Consider the following 14,648-nt stretch of genomic DNA (forward strand, 5'->3'; position numbering starts at 1 on the left):
GGAGCAATATAAAAATGGACTGCTTTTTTAAGGTCCTTATGTGAGAAAGTACCGTATATACTCGAGTATAAGCCGACGGAACAGGAGCACTGTAGATCCCCTATATTCAGTAGACCGGGCACTGTCAGACACTGGGATACCTAATGTGTATGCGTATCACAGTCATTTTCTACTTTTGTATGTATTCTAGGGAAAGGAGGGATTTACAAATTTTATTTTATTTTTTTGCACTATTTTATGGGAGATTCTATACATTAACCCCTTCCCGCCGATGGCATTTTTTGATTTTCGTTTTTCATTTTTGACTCCCCTCCTTCTAAACCCCATAACTTTTTTATTTCTCCGCTCCCAGAGTCATATGAGGTCTTAATTTTTGCGGGACAAATTTTTCTTCATGATGACACCATTAATTATTCTATATAATGTACTGGGAAGCAGGAAAAAAATTCAGAATGGGGTGGATTTGAAGAAAAAATGCATTTCTGCGACTTTCTTACGGGCTTTGGTTTTACGGCGTTCACTGTGCAGCCAAAATGACATGTCCCCTATATTCTATGTTTCGGTACGGTTCCAGGGATACCAAATTTATATGGTTTTATTTACATTTTGACCCCTTAAAAAAAATCCAAAACTGTGTTAAAAATTTTTTTCTAAAAGTCGACATATTCCGACGGCCGTAACTTGTTTATACGTAAGTGTACGGGGATGCATAGGGCGTCTTTTTTTGCGGGGCTGGGTGTACTTTTTAGTTTTACCATTTTCGGGAAATGCTATTGCTTTGATCACTTTTTATTCAAATTTTTATCAGAATCAAAACAGTGAAAAAACGGTGGTTTGGCACTTTTGACTATTTTTTCCGCTACGGCGTTTAGCGAACAGGAAAAATATTTTTATATATTTGTAGAGCGGGCGATTTCGGACGCGGGGATACCTAACATGTATATGTTTCACAGTTTTTAACTACTTTTATATGTGTTCTAGGGAAAGGGGGGTGATTTGAACTTTTAATACTTTTTATATTTTTTTATATTTTTTTAACTTTTTTTTTACTTTTTTTTTTCCATTTATTAGACCCCCCTAGGAGTGTTGAACCCCAGGGGGTCTGATCACTAATGCAATGCATTACAATGCTAATGCAGTGCAATGCATTGCAAAAATCATCCTCTCTTTTGCAGGCTGCATAGACCAGCCTGCAAAAGAGACAATTTGCTGACAAGCCTGGGAGCCTTGTACAGGCTCCCAGCTGTCATGGCAACATGACGTCGGCCCTGGAGCATGCTCCAGGAGCCGACGACCCCGGGCAAAATGGCGGTGCCCATGTGCCGCCAGGAAAATGGCGCCTCCGGCGCTTAAAGCTTGAAGCAGTAGACACCTTGACTCCTGTTGTATTGGGGTTGGAGCTAATAAGGGTATGTTCACACAGTGGAAAATGGTTTCCGCCATGTAAACCTCCATGTAGCTAGACGCGACGGGATGCCGATGCAGTGCATCGACATTCCGTCACGGCATACTGCTCCTGATTAGGCCCAAATGAATAGGCCTAAACAAGAGCGTTTCTTGAGCTGCGGATGCCACGGCTGACTCAGCGTCGCAATCCGCTGCAAGATAGGGCATGTCACTTCTTTTTTCTGCTACTCACTAGTGGAAAAAGCAGCGAGTGGCTCCCATTAAAGTCAATGAGAGCCATTTTTGCAGGTGGATTTTGAGGTAGATTCCATGTCAAAATCCACCTGCAAAAAATTCCGTGTGAACATAGCCCTAAGAATAGCCGGTGCTTCGTGACTAGGGCAAAAAAGGCAAATGAGTGTGGACATCCTTAGATTGCGCCCTGCTGTATACTGAATTGTAGAAAAAGGTAAGTTACTTGCAGTTTAAAGGATTTCTTTACAAGGAATTGCCGGGACTGTATGACTGAGCGAAAAAATTAGACGTGAGGCAAAAACAGTAAAATAAAACTTCTCACCTGTTTCTTTGGACCCAACAATGATGAGACCACAACATGGAGGTGACAGCATATTTGCGGTTGTTCTGTTAGAAGGTAAAACACTACAATCATCAGGATGTCATAAGATACTACAATCATCAGGATGTCGCTATATTGGGGGTTTATCAGTATTCAGTATTGATCCGAAAACACAGAACCAAGCAGAAGGGGCACCACTGTAATCGCTAAGTAGCGTCAAAAAAGTATAGAGGGAAATGTACAACGTGTGGTCGGGTATAACCCACACCTGAATAGGGCGGTGCTCAGATGTCAGGAATAGTAGTGCATAAATCCACAGCAAAAATAGAAAAAATGGGGGCACTCACCCAAGGCGTTATAAAAACTTGTCAAGCTTTATTTCCACTTTATTAAAAGCTACATCGGGAGAGAGGAATGCAGACATGAGAACAACAGCACCGATCGTTTTGCACCTCTCAGGTGCTTTTTCAAGCTGAGTATGAACACAAATGGGCATGCAAGTGAGAGTGGCTGGTGTGAGCGATCTTTCTTATTGGTCGCTTCTAGAGATGAGCGAACACTAAAATGTTCGAGGTTCGAAATTCGATTCGAACAGCCGCTCAATGTTCGTGTGTTCGAACGGGTTTCGAACCCCATTATAGTCTATGGGGAACAGATACTCGTTAAGGGGGAAACCCAAATCCGTGTCTGGAGGGTCACCAAGTCCACTATGACACCCCAGGAAATGATGCCAACACCTCTGGAATGACACTGGGACAGCAGGGGAAGCATGTCTGGGGGCATCTAACACACCAAAGACCCTCTATTACCCCAACATCACAGCCTAACAACTACACACTTTACACACTCAATACCACCTCTCTGACAGTAGGAAAACACCTTGAAACATGTGTATTTGGCACTTGCAGTGAGGAGAGCTTGTCACCAGCAGTGAATTTGGCCCTTGTAGTAAGTTGAGGTTGGCACCAACATTTGTTTTGAAAATCAGGGTGGATTGAGCCTCTAACCAGCAGAGTTTGGGCAAATTCATGGTGGAGGGAGCCTCTAAACAGCCCAGTTTGGGCAAATTCATGGTGGAGGGAGCCTCTAACCAGCCCAGTTTGGACCAATTCATGGTGGAGGGAGCCTCTAACCAGCCCAGTTTGGGCAAATTCATGGTGGAGGGAGCCTCTAAACAGCCCAGTTTGGGCAAATTCATGGTGGAGGGAGCCTCTAACCAGCCCAGTTTGGACCAATTAATGGTGGAGGGAGCCTCTAAACAGCCAAGTTTTGGGAAATTCATGGTGGAGGGAGCCTCTAACCAGCCCAGTTTGGACCAATTCATGGTGGAGGGAGCCTCTAACCAGCCCAGTTTGGACCAATTCATGGTGGAGGGAGCCTCTAAACAGCCCAGTTTGGGCAAATTCATGGTGGAGGGAGCCTCTAAAAAACCCAGTTTGGACCAATTCATGGTGGAGGGAGCCTCTAATTAGCCCAGTTTGGACCAATTAATTGTGGAGGGAGCCTCTAACCAGCCCAGTTTGGACCAATTAATGGTGGAGGGAGCCTCTAACCACCCCAGTTTGGGCAAATTCATGGTGGAGGGAGCCTCTAACCAGCCCAGTTTGGACCAATTAATGGTGGAGGGAGCCTCTAAACAGCCAAGTTTTGGGAAATTCATGGTGGAGGGAGCCTCTAACCAGCCCAGTTTGGACCAATTCATGGTGGAGGGAGCCTCTAAACAGCCCAGTTTGGGCAAATTCATGGTGGAGGGAGCCTCTAACCAGCCAAGTTTGGACCAATTCATGGTGAAGGGAGCCTCTAAAAACCCGTTTGGACCAATTCATGGTGGAGGGAGCCTCTAACCAGCCCAGTTTGGGCAAATTCATGGTGGAGGGAGCCTCTAAACAGCCCAGTTTGGGCAAATTCATGGTGGAGGGAGCCTCTAACCAGCCCAGTTTGGACCAATTCATGGTGGAGGGAGCCTCTAACCAGCCCAGTTTGGGCAAATTCATGGTGGAGGGAGCCTCTAAACAGCCCAGTTTGGGCAAATTCATGGTGGAGGGAGCCTCTAACCAGCCCAGTTTGGACCAATTAATGGTGGAGGGAGCCTCTAACCAGCCCAGTTTGGGCAAATTCATGGTGGAGGGAGCCTCTAAACAGCCCAGTTTGGGCAAATTCATGGTGGAGGGAGCCTCTAACCAGCCCAGTTTGGACCAATTCATGGTGGAGGGAGCCTCTAACCAGCCCAGTTTGGGCAAATTCATGGTGGAGGGAGCCTCTAAACAGCCCAGTTTGGGCAAATTCATGGTGGAGGGAGCCTCTAACCAGCCCAGTTTGGACCAATTAATGGTGGAGGGAGCCTCTAAACAGCCAAGTTTTGGGAAATTCATGGTGGAGGGAGCCTCTAACCAGCCCAGTTTGGACCAATTCATGGTGGAGGGAGCCTCTAAACAGCCCAGTTTGGGCAAATTCATGGTGGAGGGAGCCTCTAAACAGCCAAGTTTGGACCAATTCATGGTGAAGGGAGCCTCTAAAAACCCGTTTGGACCAATTCATGGTGGAGGGAGCCTCTAACCAGCCCAGTTTGGGCAAATTCATGGTGGAGGGAGCCTCTAAACAGCCCAGTTTGGGCAAATTCATGGTGGAGGGAGCCTCTAACCAGCCCAGTTTGGACCAATTCATGGTGGAGGGAGCCTCTAACCAGCCCAGTTTGGGCAAATTCATGGTGGAGGGAGCCTCTAAACAGCCCAGTTTGGGCAAATTCATGGTGGAGGGAGCCTCTAACCAGCCCAGTTTGGACCAATTAATGGTGGAGGGAGCCTCTAAACAGCCAAGTTTTGGGAAATTCATGGTGGTGGGAGCCTCTAACCAGCCCAGTTTGGACCAATTCATGGTGGAGGGAGCCTCTAACCAGCCCAGTTTGGACCAATTCATGGTGGAGGGAGCCTCTAAACAGCCCAGTTTGGGCAAATTCATGGTGGAGGGAGCCTCTAAAAAACCCAGTTTGGACCAATTCATGGTGGAGGGAGCCTCTAATTAGCCCAGTTTGGACCAATTAATTGTGGAGGGAGCCTCTAACCAGCCCAGTTTGGACCAATTCATGGTGGAGGGAGCCTCTAACCAGCCCAGTTTGGGCAAATTCATGGTGGAGGGAGCCTCTAAACAGCCCAGTTTGGGCAAATTCATGGTGGAGGGAGCCTCTAACCAGCCCAGTTTGGACCAATTAATGGTGGAGGGAGCCTCTAAACAGCCAAGTTTTGGGAAATTCATGGTGGAGGGAGCCTCTAACCAGCCCAGTTTGGACCAATTCATGGTGGAGGGAGCCTCTAAACAGCCCAGTTTGGGCAAATTCATGGTGGAGGGAGCCTCTAAACAGCCAAGTTTGGACCAATTCATGGTGAAGGGAGCCTCTAAAAACCCGTTTGGACCAATTCATGGTGGAGGGAGCCTCTAACCAGCCCAGTTTGGGCAAATTCATGGTGGAGGGAGCCTCTAAACAGCCCAGTTTGGGCAAATTCATGGTGGAGGGAGCCTCTAACCAGCCCAGTTTGGACCAATTCATGGTGGAGGGAGCCTCTAACCAGCCCAGTTTGGGCAAATTCATGGTGGAGGGAGCCTCTAAACAGCCCAGTTTGGGCAAATTCATGGTGGAGGGAGCCTCTAACCAGCCCAGTTTGGACCAATTAATGGTGGAGGGAGCCTCTAAACAGCCAAGTTTTGGGAAATTCATGGTGGAGGGAGCCTCTAACCAGCCCAGTTTGGACCAATTCATGGTGGAGGGAGCCTCTAACCAGCCCAGTTTGGACCAATTCATGGTGGAGGGAGCCTCTAAACAGCCCAGTTTGGGCAAATTCATGGTGGAGGGAGCCTCTAAAAAACCCAGTTTGGACCAATTCATGGTGGAGGGAGCCTCTAATTAGCCCAGTTTGGACCAATTAATTGTGGAGGGAGCCTCTAACCAGCCCAGTTTGGACCAATTAATGGTGGAGGGAGCCTCTAACCACCCCAGTTTGGGCAAATTCATGGTGGAGGGAGCCTCTAACCAGCCCAGTTTGGACCAATTAATGGTGGAGGGAGCCTCTAAACAGCCAAGTTTTGGGAAATTCATGGTGGAGGGAGCCTCTAACCAGCCCAGTTTGGACCAATTCATGGTGGAGGGAGCCTCTAAACAGCCCAGTTTGGGCAAATTCATGGTGGAGGGAGCCTCTAAAAAACCCAGTTTGGACCAATTCATGGTGGAGGGAGCCTCTAATTAGCCCAGTTTGGACCAATTAATTGTGGAGGGAGCCTCTAACCAGCCCAGTTTGGGCAAATTCATGGTGGAGGGAGCCTCTAACCAGCCCAGTTTGGACCAATTCATGGTGGAGGGAGCCTCTAACCAGCCCAGTTTGGACCAATTCATGGTGGAGGGAGCCTCTAAAAAACCCAGTTTGGACCAATTCATGGTGGAGGGAGCCTCTAAACAGCCCAGTTTGGGCAAATTCATGGTGGAAGGAGCCTCTAACCAGCAGAGTTGTGGGAAAGCAGGGTGGAGGGAGCCTCTAACCAGCAGAGTTGGTGGAAATCAGGGTGGAGGGAGCCTCTAACCAGCAGAGTTGGGGGAAATCATGTTGGAGGGAGCCTAGTATTAGCAGAATTGTGCAACGCTTATGGTGGATGAGTATGAGGATGCGGAGGAATTGGAGAGGTTGAGTACAGACATGGAGTTTCATGTTGGGGTGCTTTACACAGGTGGGCACAAAAATGAAGGCTCTATCCAGTGGTGGTTCATTTTTATCAAAGTGAGCCGGTCGGCACTCTCAGCTGACAGACGGGTGCGCTTGTCAGTGATGATGCCACCGGCTGCACTGAACACCCTCTCAGATAGGACGCTGGCGGCAGGACAGGACAGCACCTCCAAGGCATATAGGGCAAGTTCAAGCCACAGGTCCAACTTCGACACCCAATACGTGTAGGGCGCAGAGGGGTCGGAGAGGACAGGGCTGTGGTCGGAAAGGTATTCCCGCAACATGCGCCTATACTTCTCACGCCTGGTGACACTAGGACCCTCCGTGGCGGCACTTTGGCGAGGGGGTGCCATCAAGGTGTCCCAGACCTTAGACAGTGTGCCCCTCGTTTGTGTGGACCGGTGAGAACTTGGTTGCCTACTGGAGGAACTGCCCTCCCTGCCGCCAACGTCACATGCTGGAAACATCTCCATCATATTCTGCACCAATTGCCTGTGGCAAGCATTGATGCGATTGGCCCTCCCCTCTACCGGAATAAAAGACGAGATGTTGTTTTTATACCGGGGGTCAAGGATAGCAAAGATCCAGTACTGGTTGTCCTCCATGATTTTGACAATACGCTTGTCGGTTGTAAAGCACCCCAACATGAACTCAGCCATGTCTGCCACAGTGTTAGTTGGCATGACTCCTCTGGCCCCACCGGAAAGTTCAATCTCCATTTCCTCCTCATCCTCCATGTCTACCCATCCGCGCTGCAACAATGGGACGATTCGAAGTTGCCCGGAAGCCTCCTGTATCACCATCACATCATCGGACAACTCTTCTTCCTCCTCCTCCTCCTCCTCCATTAAACGCAGTGAAGCGGACAGATGTGTGGACCTACTCTCCAGCTGTGACGGATCGGATGCTATCCCTAACTCCTCTGTGTGATCTGAGTTATCCCTGATGTCAATCAGGGATTCTCTCAGAACACACAAGAGCGGGATTGTAAGGCTCACCATCGCATCCTCAGAGCTCACCCTCCTTGTGGACTCCTCAAAGACCCGTAGGATGTCACAAAGGTCTCTCATCCATGGCCACTCATGGATGTGAAACTGAGGCAGCTGACTTTGTGGCACCCTAGAGTTTTGTAGCTGGTATTCCATCAAAGGTCTCTGCTGCTCAACCACTCTATTCAACATCTGAAACGTTGAGTTCCAGCGTGTGGGGACGTCGCACAAAAGCCGGTGTTGTGGCACATGCAGGCGTTGCTGGAGAGATTTTAAGCTAGCAGCGGCTACTGTCGACTTGCGAAAGTGGGCGCACATGCGCCGCACTTTCACCAGTAGCTCTGGAACATTGGGGTAGCTCTTTAGGAAACGTTGCACCACTAGGTTGAAGACGTGGGCCAGGCATGGAACATGTTGGAGTCCGGCAAGCTCCAGAGCTGCTACCAGGTTCCGGCCGTTATCACAAACGACCATGCCTGGGCCCAGGTGCAGCGGCTCAAACCATATTGCCGTCTCATCGAGGAGGGCATCCCTCACCTCGGAGGCAGTGTGCTGTCTGTCCCCCAAGCTGATTAGCTTCAGCACAGCCTGCTGACGTCTACCAACGCCAGTGCTGCAACGTTTCCAACTCGTAGCTGGGGTCAATCTAACAGCGGAGGAGGAGGCGGTGGCGGAGGAGGAGGCGGTGGCGGAGGAGGAGGCGGTAGAGGAGGAGGAGGAGGGGGGTGTTCTTCTCGTGTCCCTGCCAGGAATGTTAGGCGGGGAGACGAGGTACACCGGGCCAGTTTGGGAAGCAGTCCCAGCCTCAACTACATTCACCCAGTGTGCCGTCAGTGAAATGTAGCGTCCCTGTCCGCATGCACTTGTCCACGCGTCGGTGGTCAAGTGGACCTTTGTGCAAAGCGCGGAACTAAGGGCCCGCCTGATGTTGAGTGACACGTGCTGGTGCAAGGCGGGGACGGCACACCGGGAGAAGTAGTGACGGCTAGGGACGGCATAGCGAGGTGCCGCAGTTGCCATCAGGTCCAGGAAGGCGGGAGTTTCAACAAGCCGGAACGCCAACATCTCCTGGGCCAGCAGTTTAGCGATGTTGGCGTTCAAGGCTTGCGCGTGTGGGTGGTTAGCAGTGTATTTCTGCCGCCGCTCCAATGTCTGAGAGATGGTGGGTTGTTGTAAAGAAACGCCTGATGGTGCCTTTGATGGTGCAGGAGAAGGAGATAAGACAGGACCAGGGGAGGATGAGGTAGAAGTCAACAAAGTGGCGGAGGCAGATGAAGTGGTGTCCTGGCTCGTCCTCTGGAGTGCATCGCCAGCACAGTCAGCAGTGGCAGTGGCAGTGGCAGAGGCAGAGGCAGTGGCAGTGGCGTGAACGGCAGGCGGCCTTTGTCCTGCCGTTGCTGCCTGCCACTGATTCCAGTGCTTGGATTCCAAATGACGGCGCATTGAAGTGGTGGACAGGTTGCTCTTCTCAGAGCCCCTAATCAATTTCGAGAGGCAAATTGTGCAGACAACACTATATCTGTCCTCGGCGCATTCCTTGAAAAAACTCCACACCTTCGAGAAACGTGCCCTCGAGGTGGGAGTTTTTCGGGGCTGGGTACGAACTGGAACATCTTGGGAGATTCCGGGTGTGGCCTGGCTTCGCCTAAGCTGCTGACCTCTGCCTCTGCCTCTAGCTACCCTTTTTGGTGCTGCACCTGCCTCAACATCCACACTACTTTCCCCGCTTGACATCCCCCCTGTCCAGGTCGGGTCAGTGTCCTCATCATCCACCACTTCCTCTTCCAACTCCTGTCTCATCTCCTCCTCCCGCACAATGCGCCGGTCAACTGGATGCCCTGACGGCAACTGCGTCACATCATCGTCGATGAGGGTGGGTTGCTGGTCATCCACCACCAAATCGAACGGAGATGGAGGAGACTCTAGTGTTTGAGCATCTGGACACAGATGCTCCTCTGTTAGGTTCGTGGAATCGTGACGTGGAGAGGCAGGTTGAGGGACAATGAAAGGAGCGGAGAACAGCTCTGGGGAGCAGGGACAGTTTGGGTTATTGTTCTGTAAAGCTTCGGAATTTTGGGAGGAAGGAAGACAAGACTGTTGGGTAATAGGAGGAGAGGAGGCAGAGTCTGACTGGCTGCTGGACAATGTGCTGTAAGCGTTCTCTGACAGCCATTGCAAGACCTGTTCCTGGTTCTCGGGCCTACTAAGGTTTGTACCCTGCAGTTTAGTTAATGTGGCAAGCAACCCTGGCACTGTGGAGTGGCGCAATGCTTGCTGCCCCACAGGAGTAGGCACGGGACGCCCTGTGGCTTCACTGCTACCTTGCTCCCCAGAACCATTCCCCCGACCTCGCCCACGGCCTCGTCCACGTCCCTTTCCGGGAGCCTTGCGCATTTTGAATTCCTAGTTAGAAATTGGCACTGTATACCAGTAGTAAAAATTGTGGGTGCACGTAACCCCAATATATTCTTTGAATTCCCAGTCAGAAACTGGCACTATATGGCAGTAGCAAGAAATGAGGGTATTTGTATTCCCAATATACTCTTTGAATTCCCAGTCAGACAATGGCACTGTATACCAGTAGTAAAAATTGTGGGTGCACGTAACCCCAATATATTCTTTGAATTCCCAGTCAGAAACTGGCACTATATGGCAGTAGCAAGAAATGAGGGTATTTGTATTCCCAATATACTCTTTGAATTCCCAGTCAGACAATGGCACTGTATACCAGTAGTAAAAATTGTGGGTGCACGTAACCCCAATATATTCTTTGAATTCCCAGTCAGAAACTGGCACTATATGGCAGTAGCAAGAAATGAGGGTATTTGTATTCCCAATATACTCTTTGAATTCCCAGTCAGACAATGGCACTGTATACCAGTAGTAAAAATTGTGGGTGCACGTAACCCCAATATATTCTTTGAATTACCAGTCAGAAACTGGCACTATATGGCAGTAGCAAGAAATGAGGGTATTTGTATTCCCAATATACTCTTTGAATTCCCAGTCAGACAATGGCACTGTATACCAGTAGTAAAAATTGTGGGTGCACGTAACCCCAATATATTCTTTGAATTCCCAGTCAGAAACTGGCACTATATGGCAGTAGCAAGAAATGAGGGTATTTGTATTCCCAATATACTCTTTGAATTCCCAGTCAGACAATGGCACTGTATACCAGTAGTAAAAATTGTGGGTGCACGTAACCCCAATATATTCTTTGAATTACCAGTCAGAAACTGGCACTATATGGCAGTAGCAAGAAATGAGGGTATTTGTATTCCCAATATACTCTTTGAATTCCCAGTCAGACAATGGCACTGTATACCAGTAGTAAAAATTGTGGGTGCACGTAACCCCAATATATTCTTTGAATTCCCAGTCAGAAACTGGCACTATATGGCAGTAGCAAGAAATGAGGGTATTTGTATTCCCAATATACTCTTTGAATTCCCAGTCAGACAATGGCACTGTATACCAGTAGTAAAAATTGTGGGTGCACGTAACCCCAATATATTCTTTGAATTACCAGTCAGAAACTGGCACTATATGGCAGTAGCAAGAAATGAGGGTATTTATAACCCCAATATATTCTTTGAATTCCCAGTCAGACAATGGCACTGTATACCAGTAGTAAAAATTGTGGGTGCACGTAACCCCAATATATTCTTTGAATTCCCAGTCAGAAACTGGCACTATATGGCAGTAGCAAGAAATGAGGGTATTTGTATTCCCAATATATTCTTTGAATTCCCAGTCAGACAATGGCACTGTATACCAGTAGTAAAAATTGTGGGTGCACGTAACCCCAATATATTCTTTGAATTACCAGTCAGAAACTGGCACTATATGGCAGTAGCAAGAAATGAGGGTATTTGTATTCCCAATATATTCTTTGAATTCCCAGTCAGACAATGGCACTGTATACCAGTAGTAAAAATTGTGGGTGTATATAGCCCCAATTCTATTGCTAGGGGACTTGCAGGGTATTTCTGGGGTGAAGGTGGGGGGGCACACCGTTGGAACGGGTATCGGGGTATATATCGGGTATACGGGAATACACTGACAGTGTATTCCATTCAGGATCCTGGGAAAGCTGGGTTGCGGCGATTGAGCCCGTCAGTGCCACGTTACACTGACAAGCTTCTCCCTGGAATTTAGCTCTTACAAGAGCTGTTGGTTGTCTTCTCCTTCCTATCCTAGCCTGTCCCTGCCTACCCAGAATCTAAGCCCTAGCTAGCTGGACGGAAACCTCCGTCCTCGGTGAATTGCAAGCTCAGAATGACGCGAAGCTGGGCGTCGCTGTTCTTTTAAATTAGAGGTCACATGTTTTCGGCAGCCAATGGGTTTTGCCTACTTTTTTCAACGTCACCGGTGTCGTAGTTCCTGTCCCACCTACCCTGCGCTGTTATTGGAGCAAAAAAGGCGCCAGGGAAGGTGGGAGGGGAATCGAGTAATGGCGCACTTTACCACGCGGTGTTTGATTCGATTCGAACATGCCGAACAGCCTAATATCCGATCGAACATGAGTTCGATAGAACACTGTTCGCTCATCTCTAGTCGCTTCGTTCCATTCTGTAGAACAGTCTGCATGCTAGCTCTGTGATAGCTATGCTTGTGGTCCGCCCCCCAATGGTTTTAATTATATGGCCATGGTTTGCAGTTCTCCTTCAGGTCCGATTAACCGAGGAGGGGTTTGCTTTCAAAGGGTGCATGCACACTACGTAACGCCGGGCGTGTATGAGAGCCGTACACGCCGGCATTACGGCAGACTGCCGAACACTTCCCATTCACTTCAATGGGAGCGCTCGTAACAGCGGCGTTTACGAGCGCTCCCATTGAAGTGAATGGGAAGTGTTCGGCAGCCCTGCTGTAACGCCGGCGTGTACGGCTCTCATACACGCCCGGCGTTATGTAGTGTGCATGCACCCAAAGGGTGTATTTATAGTTTGACAACTTCCTTGATTGGATTTGTGTTTTTAACCATTATATGACCTTTAGATCTGTGATTATTCGTTGAGTGCATGTACAAAAAGTTTGTTTGCATGCCCATTTGTGTTCATACTAAGCTTGAAAAAGCACCTGAGAGGTGCGAAACGATCGTTGCTGCTGTTCTCATCTCTGCGATGTAGCTTGTAATGAAGTAGAAATAAAGCTTGACAAGTTTTAATAACACCTTGGGTGAGTGCCCCCATTTTTTCTATTTTTGCTGAGTATTCAGTATTGTATCACAGAACTCTCTGATATTCACAGAGGAAAGTTTCAGTCTTTTCAGTGACTCATCCTATGTGCAGCACCAGCAGCAAAAATAGAATTTTAAAAGACTTAAACACCCACCCAACCCCACCTCCCCATATAGCGGTCACCAACTAAGAGGAAGTTGAGACTCCACGGACTGTTATACCCCAAATCAACCACCCCACCCCCCCATGCCCCCCACTTTACTAGCTTTGTCAATGCCAAATATCTATTCGGACGTGCCAATAAAGCTTGTTTGATTTGATTTGGTTGTCCAGGATATATTTTTTGTATGAGGCCTTTTATGTATATGAGGCCTGGAAAGGTGAAAACATAAAAATAAATAAAAACAGGCTTGTTCCCATTGCTCCAGTGTTTCATATCTTTCAATGGAGGAAGACACTGGAGCAGCAGGACTGCACTGGGAGACAACAGAGGACCGGGATAGGTGAGTATGTTTGTTTTTGTTTTTTTCACTTCCTGGGCCTAATATATATATATATATAAAAAAAATTATCCTGGACCAAACGCCTACTGTATAAGTCACTCTCCAGATACCATCAACAGGGTTAAAAAACAACCTCCTGCCAACAGTGTTAATGTTATTTAATATTCTCACTAATACATGATAGCACCCGGGCTCCTAGTTATACCAGAAAGAATACGCTATACACCAGGCACAATGCAGAGTAGCTCTTCAGTAGCGCTCCAGTCTGGCAATTACGCCTAGAAGGGGATTAATTTTGACTCACAATTTGATGGGGAATTTGGTCAAATAGAAAAATTCAGACTCAAATTCCTGAAGGAGTAGTAGGGGTCTGGTTGGCCAAAGCAGTGCTCCAGGGAGCTGAAAGCCCGCCCCCAGTGCACCAACGGCTTCATTTGCATAAGACTTCAAAGTTGTTCTTTTACAAATCTACAGAAGTAATATAAGACAGATATGATGTGTATCACTGTAATGTGATAGTAGCCGCTGAATCTAATGGGGGAGGTGATGAATAAATCCACATGATGTTTTATGGTTACAATGAAGGAGACGATGACTCATCCGCTGCCAGCAGTCCTGAACAATCCGGGATCATTATGAGTTTTTTGACTGTTTTTTTATTAGGATTCCCGTCTTTGTGAGTCACAGTCAAAAACTGGAAAGTTAAAAGGGAGCTCCAGCATTTATTTAACCCTGTTAAGGCTTATAATATGAAACTGCATTATCACTTCTCTTGTTCAGCTGGGGTTCCAGTGGAGAGTCTATGGGCCCCTGGTCTTTGTTAACATCCTGACTATACATGAGCGCTGATACTTTATTAGAATGGAGGAGATCACTGCTCAGCCACTGGTTAGACGTATCGCTCACATGTGGGTCAGGAACAAGGAGGACCCAAACGGAGACCTAGCCGAATAGAGAGTACTTTATTCATCTCAAAGAGAACTAAGAAGGAACCTGTCAGGTGGAAAACTAGCCACGGACATCGACAGCTGCTTTTTCCTATAGGAACAATGTAGCACATTTTCCCCATCCACCAGGGGCTTCTGGCACCCAAGAGAGAGAGTTGCAACAGCTGATCTGTGCAGGGTCCAGGTGTTGGACCCCAATAGACCTGTGGACTAGAGATCAGGGCTATGAATGAATGATATCTGAGCTCCTCGCATGGGGCAGGTTTACAATACTACACACTATTCTCTCGGTGGAAACCTCAATGGTCAGTTCAGCAGCCGAGACCCATCACTTGATCACTGAGCTGGTGCGTT

The 14,648-nt window shown here is 48.2% G+C and overlaps 1 protein-coding gene across 2 annotated transcripts in view; it reads right to left on the reverse strand.

Annotated features, from left to right (window-relative positions):
• The window catches only part of LOC142198396 (von Willebrand factor A domain-containing protein 5A-like), a 61,241-nt gene that overhangs the window by 44,254 nt on the left and 2,339 nt on the right, over positions 1–14,648 (reverse strand). For both annotated transcript variants that reach the window (XM_075269436.1, XM_075269428.1), the window contains exon 2: positions 1,964–2,028. In XM_075269436.1, the coding sequence (XP_075125537.1) occupies positions 1,964–2,015 (52 nt within the window). In that variant the 5' untranslated portion in view covers positions 2,016–2,028. The remainder of the gene's footprint in view (positions 1–1,963; positions 2,029–14,648) is intronic.

Source organism: Leptodactylus fuscus, chromosome 1 (assembly GCF_031893055.1).
Source record: "Leptodactylus fuscus isolate aLepFus1 chromosome 1, aLepFus1.hap2, whole genome shotgun sequence".
NCBI lineage: Eukaryota > Metazoa > Chordata > Amphibia > Anura > Leptodactylidae > Leptodactylus > Leptodactylus fuscus.